Source organism: Cottoperca gobio, chromosome 6, assembly GCF_900634415.1.
Source record: "Cottoperca gobio chromosome 6, fCotGob3.1, whole genome shotgun sequence".
NCBI lineage: Eukaryota > Metazoa > Chordata > Actinopteri > Perciformes > Bovichtidae > Cottoperca > Cottoperca gobio.
Genome location: NC_041360.1, coordinates 26,875,229 through 26,888,380, shown reverse-complemented (window position 1 = coordinate 26,888,380; position 13,152 = coordinate 26,875,229). Strand labels below are relative to the sequence as shown.

At 38.7% G+C, this 13,152-nt stretch overlaps 1 protein-coding gene across 1 annotated transcript; it reads left to right on the top strand.

Annotated features, from left to right (window-relative positions):
• Positions 1-1,040: 1,040 nt before the first annotated feature.
• Positions 1,041-12,864, top strand: LOC115009631 (troponin T, fast skeletal muscle isoforms-like). Its single transcript, XM_029433768.1, is given in 14 exon segments — positions 1,041-1,059; positions 2,958-2,998; positions 3,205-3,218; positions 4,262-4,399; positions 4,402-4,449; positions 6,838-6,856; positions 6,989-7,034; positions 7,120-7,236; positions 8,046-8,123; positions 8,980-9,093; positions 9,604-9,716; positions 10,452-10,542; positions 11,363-11,403; positions 12,553-12,864. Coding segments are annotated over 13 exon segments (873 nt in total). The 5' UTR covers positions 1,041-1,059; positions 2,958-2,978; the 3' UTR covers positions 12,587-12,864.
• The last annotated feature ends 288 nt before the right edge of the window (positions 12,865-13,152 follow it).

Here is a 13,152-nt window from a genome sequence, read left to right as displayed (position 1 = left end):
AGTTTATAACCGAGGACTTTGCTGAATGATTCGTCCTGCAGCTTGTTTAGACTTTCAGCTCAAAGACATTAGCAACCGATCAAACCGATCCTCTGATTCTCCCTGGAAATAAAACCTGCACTCATTCTCTGCCAGATAATACATGTGGTTCCATCTAATTAACAATCATTAGCATAGACTTAGAGGGAACAGATACATTCACAGTTTCACTATTACAGATCACAACGTGAAGAAATACACCAAACAATTCAGATTTAAAAGTTTAATTTCTTCTCATTTCTTCTTCCACGTGTCCTAAACTAAAGAGCTGCAGCTGCATCGCTGGAGGATGTTGTTTGTGTGGAGTCTCAGTTGTGATTTAATGTAGTTATTGCATGATTTAATGTATATGCAGTGATGTTTGGCTGGTTCTTGTTGGTTCTTGCACAAGATGCACGAGATGGATCAACGCGATGGATTTACTGCTTAGAAAGACTAATAATTCCGGTTCTTGTCTTCCTTTGACTGACGTTATGTTTCTGTGAGACGTCTTTAAGAGGTTCAGGATCACCACCTGCCTCGCGTTTCTGACGTCCTCCTCTTGGTCGCAGATGAAATTTGCTTGCCTAATGCAGCTGCCCCCAGAATAGCAACCTTGGCTGCCCCCTTCTCCAAACTTGAGCCTCCCACCTTAGCATGCGACCCTTCCATCTCCTTATTGAGTGCCAGTGGTGGGGGGGGGGCACCGGAGTCATGGACCCTGCCCCACCCCGAGGCCCCGGCCTCGCCTCCAGGCCGTCTCTTCGGCCAATGGGGAGGCCGAGCGGATCGTGTGTCACTATAACAGAAGGACATAATCAGCGCGGTAAGTTTGCAGAACCTTACAGCCTGTTTCGGTCAGCCGGGGGTTCCCTTCTTTCAGCTTTTCTGAGGTAAGATGGATAAAGAGTGAGTGAGTGAGTGAGTGTGTGAGTGGTGAAGAGGAAGCTCAGGTGCAAAGTCCCCCAAACATCACCCAGCTGAGTCCACATGTGTTAAAATCACTGCCACGACTAGTAGAGACTGCTGCCGGGGTCAGGGGTGAGCTCAGCGGCGAAGATCCAGTTTGTGTTTGACTGCAGTTGTTCGCCTGAGAAGCAGAAAAACTGAGTTGTTCTCCAAATAGGAGAAATGTATTATTTGGAGATCGTGTAAAAGCTTCAGCTGATGTTTAAAATATGAACTTTCCTTTGTCTAAAAGTTGTGACGTTGGTGCCGGACATCCTGTTGTCTTAAAGGACTTTGTTGTTGTTTCTGTGCTGGTGTGGTTGGAGTCCAGCGTCCCCAGCGGAGGTTCATACCTGAAGGATTACAGGAGGCTTAAAGCCTCTGAAGCAGCTTTCCGCTTCAGGAGACAGAAGATGATACTAATGAGTTATGTAACACCACGAGGACAGCGGCGATGAATGGTGTTGTTATTTTGAAATGTTAAGTCGGGGACATTGCTGCTACTTTGTTTTTGGATGCAGGTTTTTTCTTGGCTTAGATGTTTAATATTGTTGGTTTGGTCCATTAGTGACGCTGTTAAGTGGGGCGTGGCATGTGTGTACATTAAAGCGCACATAGCTTGAGGATAAACGTTTAAACATCTTGGAACAGGAGCCAAGAACCTCAACGGGAACAATATCACATCATGGTGTAAACACAAAACTGAGTTTGGAATTTACAAGATTCAAAGAGCAAATACGAGGAAGCTCTCAGCATGAGCCCTTTAACCTTCACGGCTGCCTTGCAGGGTTTATTTTAATTCCTGAGCAAAGTGGCTGCAGTCAGCGGGAAGCGTCAGGAAACATTGATTGAAGGAGCCATGTGAGCGCTAGACGGCCAGATAAGGAGATGACGTGTGGGATTATGGGTGGTGGTCCGGGGGAAGGAACCCAATCTCCAGCTTCGGTCTCCTGAAACCGGATCTGGGACCTGTGCAGCTGTCCGTTGGAAATAGTTGTGATGTCGAGACGCATTCATGGTGGCCTCGCGCTAATGAGAGTAACGGGGAAACTAATCCGGCATCTAATCGTTGATAGATTAAATTATGAAGAACTGTAGGTCGTGTGTGTTTATCGTTCCTGTCTGGACCATCACAGCTGCAGCGGTGCACAAAGTACTCACAGACTTCACTAACAGTAGGAATACTACAATGTAAAAGTACTCAAAGTCTTCAAAGTCTTACTTAAAAGTACCAAAGTAAAAGCACTCATCATGCAGAATAATAACATTATGATTATTGATGCATTAATGTGATGAAGCTGGAGCTCTTTGTAATGACTGTATGTACTGCTGGGTAGTTTAATCTGTAGTAATACATCAAGGTTTGAGGATTATTGTGAATTAATAATCTAATTATGCAAAGTAAGATGTCAGATGAATGTAGTGCAGTAAGTAAAAAGTACAAGTAAAATAGAAAGTAAAGTATCTCTTGACTGAGCTCCACCACATGTGACAGAATGTGCCAGAAGCTGTTAAAAGTCTTTCTAAAGATAAAAAGTGTTTAACACTTTGGAGTCGGAGAGATGCAGAGTGATGGGAGAGGGCAGCGGGCCGACCTTTACCACGACCCCCCCCCCCCCCCCCCCAAACATTAATATCCTCTCAGCAGTTGAAAAACGTTGTTGGCATAAATCTAAGTGTGGCTCCCTTCTCACTTATCGTCAGAGAAGCAGATTCAGGACCGAGGGTCCGATTTCAGACCAAAGCTTTAACGCTAATTATAATCAATCTGGTTTTAAAAAACAAGATGGTGGAAAACAGTTTAATAAAGATGAAGAAAACTTTTCTAAATTAATCTACACCAGGAATTCTTTGGGCTGAAATATGTGTCGGGCAGCAGGGAGGGGTCGGAGGCAGATATTCAAGACTTCTGCAACTTAATCCCGAGCTATAAATACAGCAGGCTGCTCCTTCGCACACTTTAAATTCCTCTCTTCTCTTTTGCCTTCTAGGTTGTAAAGTCCATTGTCACCATGTCTGACACCGAAGAACTGTAAGTCACATTCTCATTCACAAGTTTGAACCCATGTGGTGAGTAGTTTGACCAAATGATCTTTGCAGTAGAAAGCTCTGGAAAAAGACCTTGAATTAAGATTATTTCGTCAAACTACTGTATCCGTGGTCCAGTTTGAGTTTTCATGCGAATATTTTGACTAACTTTAAGTCTAAATCAGAATGTCTTTGCTTTCTGTCTTGCAGTGATCAGGTCGAGGGTAAGTTCAACCATTTTTCCTCGTTTAAAATAATAAGATCCCTAAAATCAGGTCCAGGTCCGGTCCAGACTCCCACTCTGAATTATTTCTGAATCTTGCCTAACTGATTTTCCATCCCCTGTAGAGAGTTATTTGCACTGGACAAATCCATATGTCTACAGGTTTGGCTTGACTCCGTCCAGATTCAAGTTGTGCAACAATGCTCTACTATCTTTTAAGCTGCTCAGATATTATCCTCCCGCTGTTGTGTGGTTGCAGGCGCCGATGATGACATCAGGACAGTGTGAAATAATGAGATCAAATTCTAAAAGACCTGCTCTGACCTGTTGTCAACACGTCCTGCAGCTCTGCATGGCGATCTGCAGCTCCACAGTCCTCCTGAGCTGGTCTGTGAGCTCTGATCAGATCAGGAGGACTGTGGTGTGTTTGCTGCGCATGGATCCCCAGTGTACCCACATTTTGATTACACATTCTATCAAAAATGGGTACAAACGGGATCTTTTAAAAATGTTCTTCTGCTCCTTTCTTTCTCGGATGGACGTAAAGAATACGATGGTAAGACGTAGCCTGCAGATGATGAGTCTCATGCCATTAATACGCATTTATCAGACATTTTCTTTAAAACGTGTGTTCGGAGGTTCCACGGGAACTTCTTTTGTGGCATGCTGGTTAACACTAACGCCATCTGAGATCAATGAAAAGACACAGAATAAGTCGATTGCTTCAGGATAGAAATGTGTCTCTTTTATTTCTTCGCCCTCTCGAGCTGCAGCGCAGGAATCTTCAAGAATCAATCACACTTCATCCATCAATGACTGACCATCGATGACCTTTTACCTCCTGTAACTGCTTGCTGTCTCACATGCTTTAGCGCCATCTGGTGGCAGTTCACCCCAAACTGCCCCGCAATGAAACCTCATATCTCACATCTCCACCCTTCTTCATCTACTCACCACCTGACCCTCTCTCCCTTTTCCCTCCTGCTTCCATTAACCCCCTCGCCGCCCTTCCTCTCCCCTGGTGACTCGCTGCATGTTGTGTAGCTGTAGCCGAGGAGGTAGTAGAGGAAGTAGAGGTGGCCCCTGAGGCGGCCCCTGAGGCGGCCCCTGAGGCGGCCCCTGAGCCAGAGCCAGAGCCAGAGCCAGTGGTAGAACCAGAGCCAGAGCCAGAACCAGAACCAGTGTAGAACCAGAGCCAGAACCAGAACCAGAACCAGAGCCTGAGTCTGAAGGTATGTGGTATGGAGGGGGGAAGGGGGTATTCTATCATCCTTTCCCAGGCGACAGGTGCGCTCCGACGGCTGCAGCCAGCCAGACAGACCCCACTAATCCTGATCCGCACACATGTTCTCCATGTTTGCTAATGCTAATGCTACCTTCTTTTCACCTCTGGACTAAGTCAAAGATTCACTGAAAGGAGCGCACGCTGGGATGTGATGTCTTATAGAAGTAGAAACATATGTTCAGATGATAAAAGCCAAAGCATTTCACAGTTAGTGTATGAAAGCTTTACGTTGATATAAAGAAGTCCTTCTACATATCTACGAAAGCTGTTGTCCCGTTTAGCTTGCTGCTGCTAAAATGCTAAAAAGTTTTAAAATGCATTCATTACTTCATTCCTTCATTAATCACCATGTTTCAGGGGATTGATTCTGAGGTAAATTGGCGTCTACAACTTTAGTGGACAGTGAAAACGTACATGCTAGCTACATGCATCTGTGTTCGTGCCAACACGTTAGCATACAGTACAATACAGTAACACATATATTACAGAACAAATCTTTTTTAAAGTTTCCATTCTGGGAATATTAGATTCACAACGTCTGAAAAATAACAAACAAGAATAGAAACTTGTTTTGTCCTGAAGTAAACCCTGGAAACTTCATTAGCGACTTAGCCAAAAACACTGCGTGCTAACATGTTGCCGTTAGTAGTGCACAAAGATATCTGCAAATACAGACAATATCTGATGGATCAATTCTAAAGGAAAATACAATAGTGGCCTCTTTTATCAGTCTAACCCTACTTATAGTTCGTACCACATGTACTCTGAGTACTTGTACTTGTATTTGGCGTACATGGTTGCATTTTTCCTTATTTTGATATCTGATGAATGTGAACATTAGATTAAATAAATGCTTTATTTTGAGCTGCTTCTTTTAGGGCGATGCATGAAAAATAAAGTAAATTCAATCTTAAAAAAAGAGAAAAAGATGGCGTCTCAGATGTCATCTTTTCTAAATGTTTCTGCTTATATTACTCTCACATGCTGGTGGGAAGTAAGTGTTGCATTCACATGCTGTTTGTTGAAAAATGACATACGTTTGATTTAAAGCCTTGTGAAGCTTCACATCTATTGATAAATCATTTTTTGTCATGTTGCATTCAACATGTCCGCCTAAATCTACACCGACTTCTGAAACAGCGTGTGAATCCAGAGTTAAATGTTGAAATGTTGAGCAACAAAACAAGACTTTACGTATATTCTCAAATATTGGCCTTTCGTTCCTTAAACTGCAGAACAACGTTCTTACATCACAGGCTTTAAAACTTTGCTTTGTATTTATGTTTTGTCATATTTTATCCTCCCTATGTTTCCCAATCACTTCCAGTTTTTATTTGTAATCGCTCACATGAGAAAGTCGTATTACGTGTACAGATAATGTAAATATATGATATTTGACCCCCCGGCTATTATTTGAGAATGTACGATATTGAAACGTCCACATTGACATTGATAGTTTCCTGTGTTTAGCTGATTGTTTGCTGCTCTCAGAAGCTAACGCTGTTGTCTATTCTGCTTTATGTTTCGGATGCTTGCTGCATGCAGAGGCTGTTGAAGAGGAAGGTATGTTGATTTTTTAAAAGCAAAACTTCTGATGAATCTGAAATCTGTCTTTCTGGTTTTGGGAGGACCACCGTGTCCAGGTCTGACGTCTGTACTCTGCTGGGAAACGCCTGCAAAATGTCTGTCCAAATTATTTTTATCTGTCTGTCGAAATCCAGGAGCGCCGCCCAACTGGCACTGAGAGTTTAAAATCCAAATTCTGAACGACAAAGACACAATTTTAAAAAGCTTATTGAGCTGAGAATAATACAAACAACTGGTGGAGAAAAAGGGTGAAAGAATATGAGATGCTAACACAAGCTTTACTGCGCAGTGACCCACCGTTAAACTCTTGCTATGCCACTCGTCGTCTGCATGGCATGGAGCCGCCAGGATCTGAACAGGAGAATGAAACGGGGGAAATGTCTTGCGTGTGTAAAATGGTTTTGGGGTCAAGCCAAAAAAAACAAAAACAAGACTTATATTGTTGGTGCGGAACATACAAGTCACAACTTCAAGTGACTTTTTAAAGATAAATGAGGCAGTTTGAGAAGTAAGTGCACTCGCAGCCACACGGTGCTCGGACATCCACAAAGCTTCTCTTTTGAGATGTGAAGTTGTATGTTTGACCTGTTGCTCTAACCCCGAGTTAAACTCTGATTACATTTTGTAATCTTTAATCTAATATGTCCTGAAGAGCTTTATGAGTTTGATCCATGTGATGCCTGAGAAGTCTGCTTTGTTTCTAACCCCATGACGTGTACTTGTCCCCTCTTCATTTCCTAACCTGCAGAGGAGAAGCCAAAGTTCAAGTAAGTTTCCTTCTCGTCAAATGATTTCTGTAGACATTTCCATCCCAGACGTTTGGCTGAAAAATAAATTAAAAAGTGTTGAAACAACATTATAATGAACGTCTTTGCACGTGCACACTTTCTCTCCTGCAGGCCGAGCGCCCCAAAGCTCCCCGATGGTGAGAAAGTGGACTTTGATGTAAGTGGAGCCGGAGTGACGACGTGAAGGACTTGTGTTGAGTGTTTCCTGTTGGGCTGAGCATTGTTTGTGCTTCGTCCCGCAGGACATCCAGAAGAAGCGTCAGAACAAGGATCTGTCGGAGCTGCAGGGTCTGATCGATGCTCACTTTGAGTGCAGGAAGAAGGAGGAAGAGGAGCTGATCGCCCTGAAGGACAGGATTGTGAGTCCTTTAAACCTTTCACACGGATGATGGGGAATAGATTATGAATATTTAAATAAATACAAAACAGCTGGATTAGATCCTCAGTAGATAAACAAAGAAAGGACGGTATAAATATCACAAAATGATGCGACAGTGAGGAAATACGGAAGATCATTTCTGCCAATGTGATGAAAAAAAAGATTAAAATGAGAAACTTTCTGGGAAATAACGACTTAGTATCATAAAAACATGACTTATTGTTACTAAGTCTTGTTTTTGAGGAGGTTTATTCAAATAATGAAGGTATTCTAAATTTATTTAGCTATTTTGTTGCCAAGCGTTAAATGAGTCTACGGTTAGCTTAGCTTAGCTTAGCTTAGCTTAGTTTAGCTTAGCATAAAGACTGTAAACGGGGGAAACAGTAGCCTTGCTCCAACCAGCTCACTGATTAACATCTTGTTTCTTTTATTCGTACAAAAAGTGTAAATCGCTTCTCGATGAAACAGTTTTCTGCTGTCGCTCCGATCACACGCTAGCTGTTATGTATCATGGTGGGTCACATTGTGAAGATCAACGTGTGTGACGATGTGTGTACACTTACTCATCCAAATACTTCCAACAACAAGTTGTTTGAAAGTCCAAAAGTCAAAACGTTTCTAAAAGAAATAGAAACTCTTTTCAAACCATATCTGTCAGCGTTTAAACTCTCAGAACGTTTTCATTGCTATAGTTTGTTCTGCCACTTGCCACACACACACAGCGTAACTGAATAAAACCAAAGTATAAAAGAAATGCGTGTGCGCTGTAACACCGTGTTCGTCCTGCAGGAGAAGCGTCGTAATGAGAGGACCGAGCAGCACAGGGTCCGCTCTGAGAAGGACAAGGAGCGTCAGGCCAAGCGTGAGGTTCGTGCTTTCATCTTTATTCTTCTTTGACTATTAAAATATTATTATTATCATTTTATATCTCACGGTTCAAGAACTAAGAAGAATAGTCTTGTTCTCTAAGTCTAAGTGTGTTATCCTTTATAATAAAAACTAAGTTTAAGTTGTAAGATTCAGTTTTCAGTGATGCTTTTTATTATTATGATTATTATTTATGTTATTATTATTATTATTATTATTATTATTATTATTATTATTATTATTATTATTATTTTCTTTTCATTTCTTTTTATTGTAGTAGTCTTATTGTTGTGTTATTTATTAGTATTGCTATTTTTTATAATAATAATAATAAGTATTATTTCTGTGGTTATTATTATTATTATTTTATTTATTATTTTATTAATATTGTTGTATTATTTATTATTATTATTATTGCTATTTATTTTTGTGTGATTATTATTATTATTATTATTTATGTTGTTATTGTTAGTATTCTTATCGTTGTGTTATTTATTATTATTGCTATTTTTTATTATTCTTTTCTTTTCTTTATTCTTTTATTATTATTATTTATCTTGTATTTTTGTTGTTGTGATTATTATTATTAATATTATTGTGTTTATCAGTTAATAAATAATTAAAGTACAAGCAATTATTATGATTATATTATTATTACAAATAAAGTATCTACACTCTTCCATGAAGATGTACAATTATTTTTTATTCTCATATTTCTATTTAATGCAAATAATCATTTAAAAATGAAAATGCTACTTTTTAATTCTCCAATGTTTGTCAGTTTGCATTAAATCACAAGTTTCCTGCTGAGGGTTTCTGGCGCACGTCTCACTCTGCTTGTGTTTGTGTGAACCAGGAGGAGAGGCGGATCAGGGAGGAGAGAGACGCAGAGAAGAAGGCCGGAGAGGAGGCGAAGAAGAAGTCTGCTCTGACCAGCATGGGCTCCAACTACAGCAGCCACCTGCAGAAGGTGAGTACACACTCACACTGCACTTTACTCACCTGCTGTGTACAATATGAAGGTACTCAAGCATTTCATTACATCGCATCCCAATAATTATAAAAACAAAGGTTTTAATACAATATAAATACTATAATGATCCTATTAAATACAATGTGTTATATAATATAACAGAATATAAAATGAGTCAGATGAGCGCTCCATGAGTTTCACGTGTCTGACAGAGAAATACATTTTGTTCATACTTTTACTTGTAACAAGTGTTTTTAAAATGTGGTTGTTACTTTTAAAGATCCTTTACTTTAGTAAAAGTAGAATATATTCCCCTGTAAGTAAAAGTCCTCAATTTAAACTAAAAGTACAGAAATATTATCAGCAAAATGTATAAAGAGTAAAAGTACTTATTATGCAGAATGTCTCCTGTTATTATATAATATTATATGATTCTGTTGCGTTTTAGATACTTCATCATATCATATAAGCACATCATGTTTTCATGCTCCCCCCCCCCCCCCCCAGGCTGACCAGAAGAGAGGAGGAAAGAAAGAGACTGAGAGAGAGAAGAAGAAGAAGATTCTGGCCGGCAGACGCAAGCAGCTGAACGTCGACCATCTGAACGAAGACAAGCTCAAGTACGACGCACGCTTTGCTCTCGTCACGTGAAACAAACTTTAGATGCTCTGAAGTCAAAACAGGTCAACAAATAATGCTATGAAATACTATTTATTCATAATAATATTTAACTCCTGATCTTAGTTTTTGTTTCACATCCCATTAAAGTTTAATTCAATTGAAATATTAAAAGCAATATCAGAGCTGATCATAACGACCAAATGATTCTTAATGTTGTGAATTCGAAGCCTTTAAATGATGTTTGTTTACATAATGTTGTTTTTATTGGGATACACACAACATTTAATGATTCATTATTAACGAAATGCTGGAGGGATTTCATTTTATTTATTTTTCTCAGTCTGATAAAAGTCAAAGATTAACAACAACGTTGATTTTGTGCATTCAGATTTTTATTTTATAATAATAATAAAATAATAAATTGTATTTATAGGCGCACTTTTCTTTTGCGTGAACAAAACTCAAAGTGTTATTATTTTAATTTTATTTTTAAACTCTTGTTATCTGACAGAAACTTCCTGAAACTGCTATAAAAATATTATATATTAATGTTATTTAAATCTTTTAACAAACATCCGTCCTGACCATAACAACAAATATTTATTCAGATTCATATTATATTAATATATATATTAATGTATCGTATATATTTTTAATTTGTTTACATAAAAGTTGTTGTTTGAAGGGATGCGATTGATTAGACTCACGTCAGCGTGCCGCTGTGTCTCCTGCAGGGATAAGATCGGTGAGCTGCATGAATGGATGACTCAGCTGGAGTCTGAGAAGTTCGACCACATGGAGCGACTGAAGAGGCAGAAGTACGAGGTGAGACCCCCCCCCGGACCCCCGTCTTTACACTGTGATGTGCAGATACAATGTTTACAGGGTGGTAAAGTATTTCTACTGGGTGCTATTTCTTAAAAGAATAAGGCTTTTATTTTGAAATATACTTTAGATAGACTTACTATACTGGATATTTAGATTAAAAATTAAATTATATATATATATTATTTAATTATACTCACATTTCTGCCACCTTGTATTGAAACATGCAATTAAATATTATTATTAATAAATAGTATTTTATCTCTCTATCTTTGAATATCTGGTTATAATTGAACATTTCTGTATGTTGAGATTTAAAAATGTTTATATTATGTATGCATACTTACAGATATCCAGTATTATAACAATATAAACATAGCCTCTACATGATATATATGTACATATTAAAGGCTGGTTTAATTGATTAAATTAATTACCTTTTTAAAGCAATAAGACATTACAATAGATGCATTTATAATTATATATATATATATTTACTTTTTATTTATCAAATCATGATTTTTAAAGTGCATTTTAGCTAGAAATAATTCCTGTATTTTATATATATATATATATATATATATATATATATATATATTTGATAATGTTCCCTTCTTTTGAAAAAAAAAAGAAAATGTTATGTTTAAAAAAAGTTAATATCTTTAAAAGTAAGGAACAGAAGAAGAGTGTTGCTCAGGTATGTGAACGCTGAGTAATGAGCACGTTCAGCTTCCTGCTCGTGAACTCTGATTTCTCAGACTGTAGCGCCGACTTGTTGCTGTTGTTGATATTGTTTGGCGGACTCTCTGATTCCCTCCAGGTTACCACCCTGCGTAAGAGAGTGGAAGAGCTCAGTAAATTGTAAGTACAGCTGAGCAGCAGGAACGTTCAGGCTCGCTGCATGTTAGCATGAAGCAGTGAGAAGCACAGCGCCCCCCGCTGGCCGGGAGACGACACGACGCACCACGAGACAAGGAAACTGAAGAGTTTGTCTCCAGAAGTGACATCTGAAAAGTTTATCAGTTAAATTCACATTGTTTTCTTTAAATGAGGCAACACAGCTTTAGTTATTTGCTTTAACTCAACAACAGTTAGTTATTGAAAGTTATTGGTTAGAAGGAGTCATTTATTTTAATAATATTTATTAAAAATGTTGATGATCATTTATTTACATGATTTTTACCTATTTAATTGCATTTTTTTAATAATTTAATATTTCCATAAAACATTTAACATTTGACAACATTGCTAAATTTTAATTTATAAGAGGACATTTTTATTTTTATAACAAAGCGATATCTGTTCTCAAAGCGAGAAACAAAGATGTTTTTCTCACAAAAATTAAAAAGATGTTTGTAGAGGACAAAATATAGAATATTTAATTTAACACTGACCCTTCTGAGCTTCCATACATACGTTAAATAACCTTAAATTAAATGAAATGGAGTCAAACTCTTCGGTGTGTGTGTGTGTGTGTGTGTGTGTGTGTGTGTGTGTGTGTGTGTGTGTGTGTGTGTATAAGTTACTTGGCTGTAGCTCTCAGTAGTGATTCAGTTTGTGCAGGTAAGTGCTGCACGAGTTTGTGACGTCTGACTCTTGAATTGCATTTGTGTCCTTCTGCATGTAGCTCCAAACCCCAAAGTTTTATTTAAATTGATTTCCATTATTTCACGGCTTGTAAACTTTATTGCGTTCCATTAAATTTAAATACATTTTCATTGTTCAGTTACTTTTTAAATTGACTGTTGCAGGGAAATGCTAATTATTCAGGAACTAGTCGTTAGCTACGTTAGCTAACCAGACGTTGTGCACGATCAGATAAATATCAAACATAATCCAACGTCATCTTTTGTAAAAGTATATTATCTAAAGGGAAACGTGCTAATCGTCGGCATACGGTATGATGCAAAATATCCTCCTGCAGTTTCCTGGTCGTATTTCTGGTGGCATTTACAAACTCTCCACATGTCTGACGTGTTTCTGTCTTTTGTTTGTGTCTCCGTATCACAGCAGCAAGAAGGGAGCCGCCCGCCGCAGGAAGTAAAGCGTCTCAGAAACCAAACTGCGATCGTCTCGGACACGCACCTGAACCAACAACGCACACGGTGGCGAAGGTCGTAGCTCGGAAGAAGCCAGTAACGCCGAGGTGTACGCTGCGGTTATCAACCCACGTCCTGAAACATGCAACCAGGAGCCTTTAGCTGCCACTCAATAGGAATAAAATAAAGAAAAGCAAACACTTGTTTCGTCATCACGCTTCCTCGCCCTCGGCTGTTTGGTTCTCAGTATTTTTGTAAATAAAGTGTGACACTTCAAGCCATGTCTGTAGAGCTGTTGTTATTCAAAAATCAATAAAGTTCAGTATTTTTCAGACAGTCGTTTGTCCAAACTGCAGAGTTGAGTTGAACTTGGTGTTTAACGGTCGGACATATCGAGGCTCTGTTACCACAAACACTCAAAACTCTTTCATTTTATCCAAATGATCAACATGTTGGTCTATTTCTTAGATTATTGAGTCAGTAAGTGACAAACAGGATACACAACGTGTAAAGAAAAGGGAACATGTTATTATTCTCCGTTTTAAAACGTAGAAATACTTAGTTTGGTCCC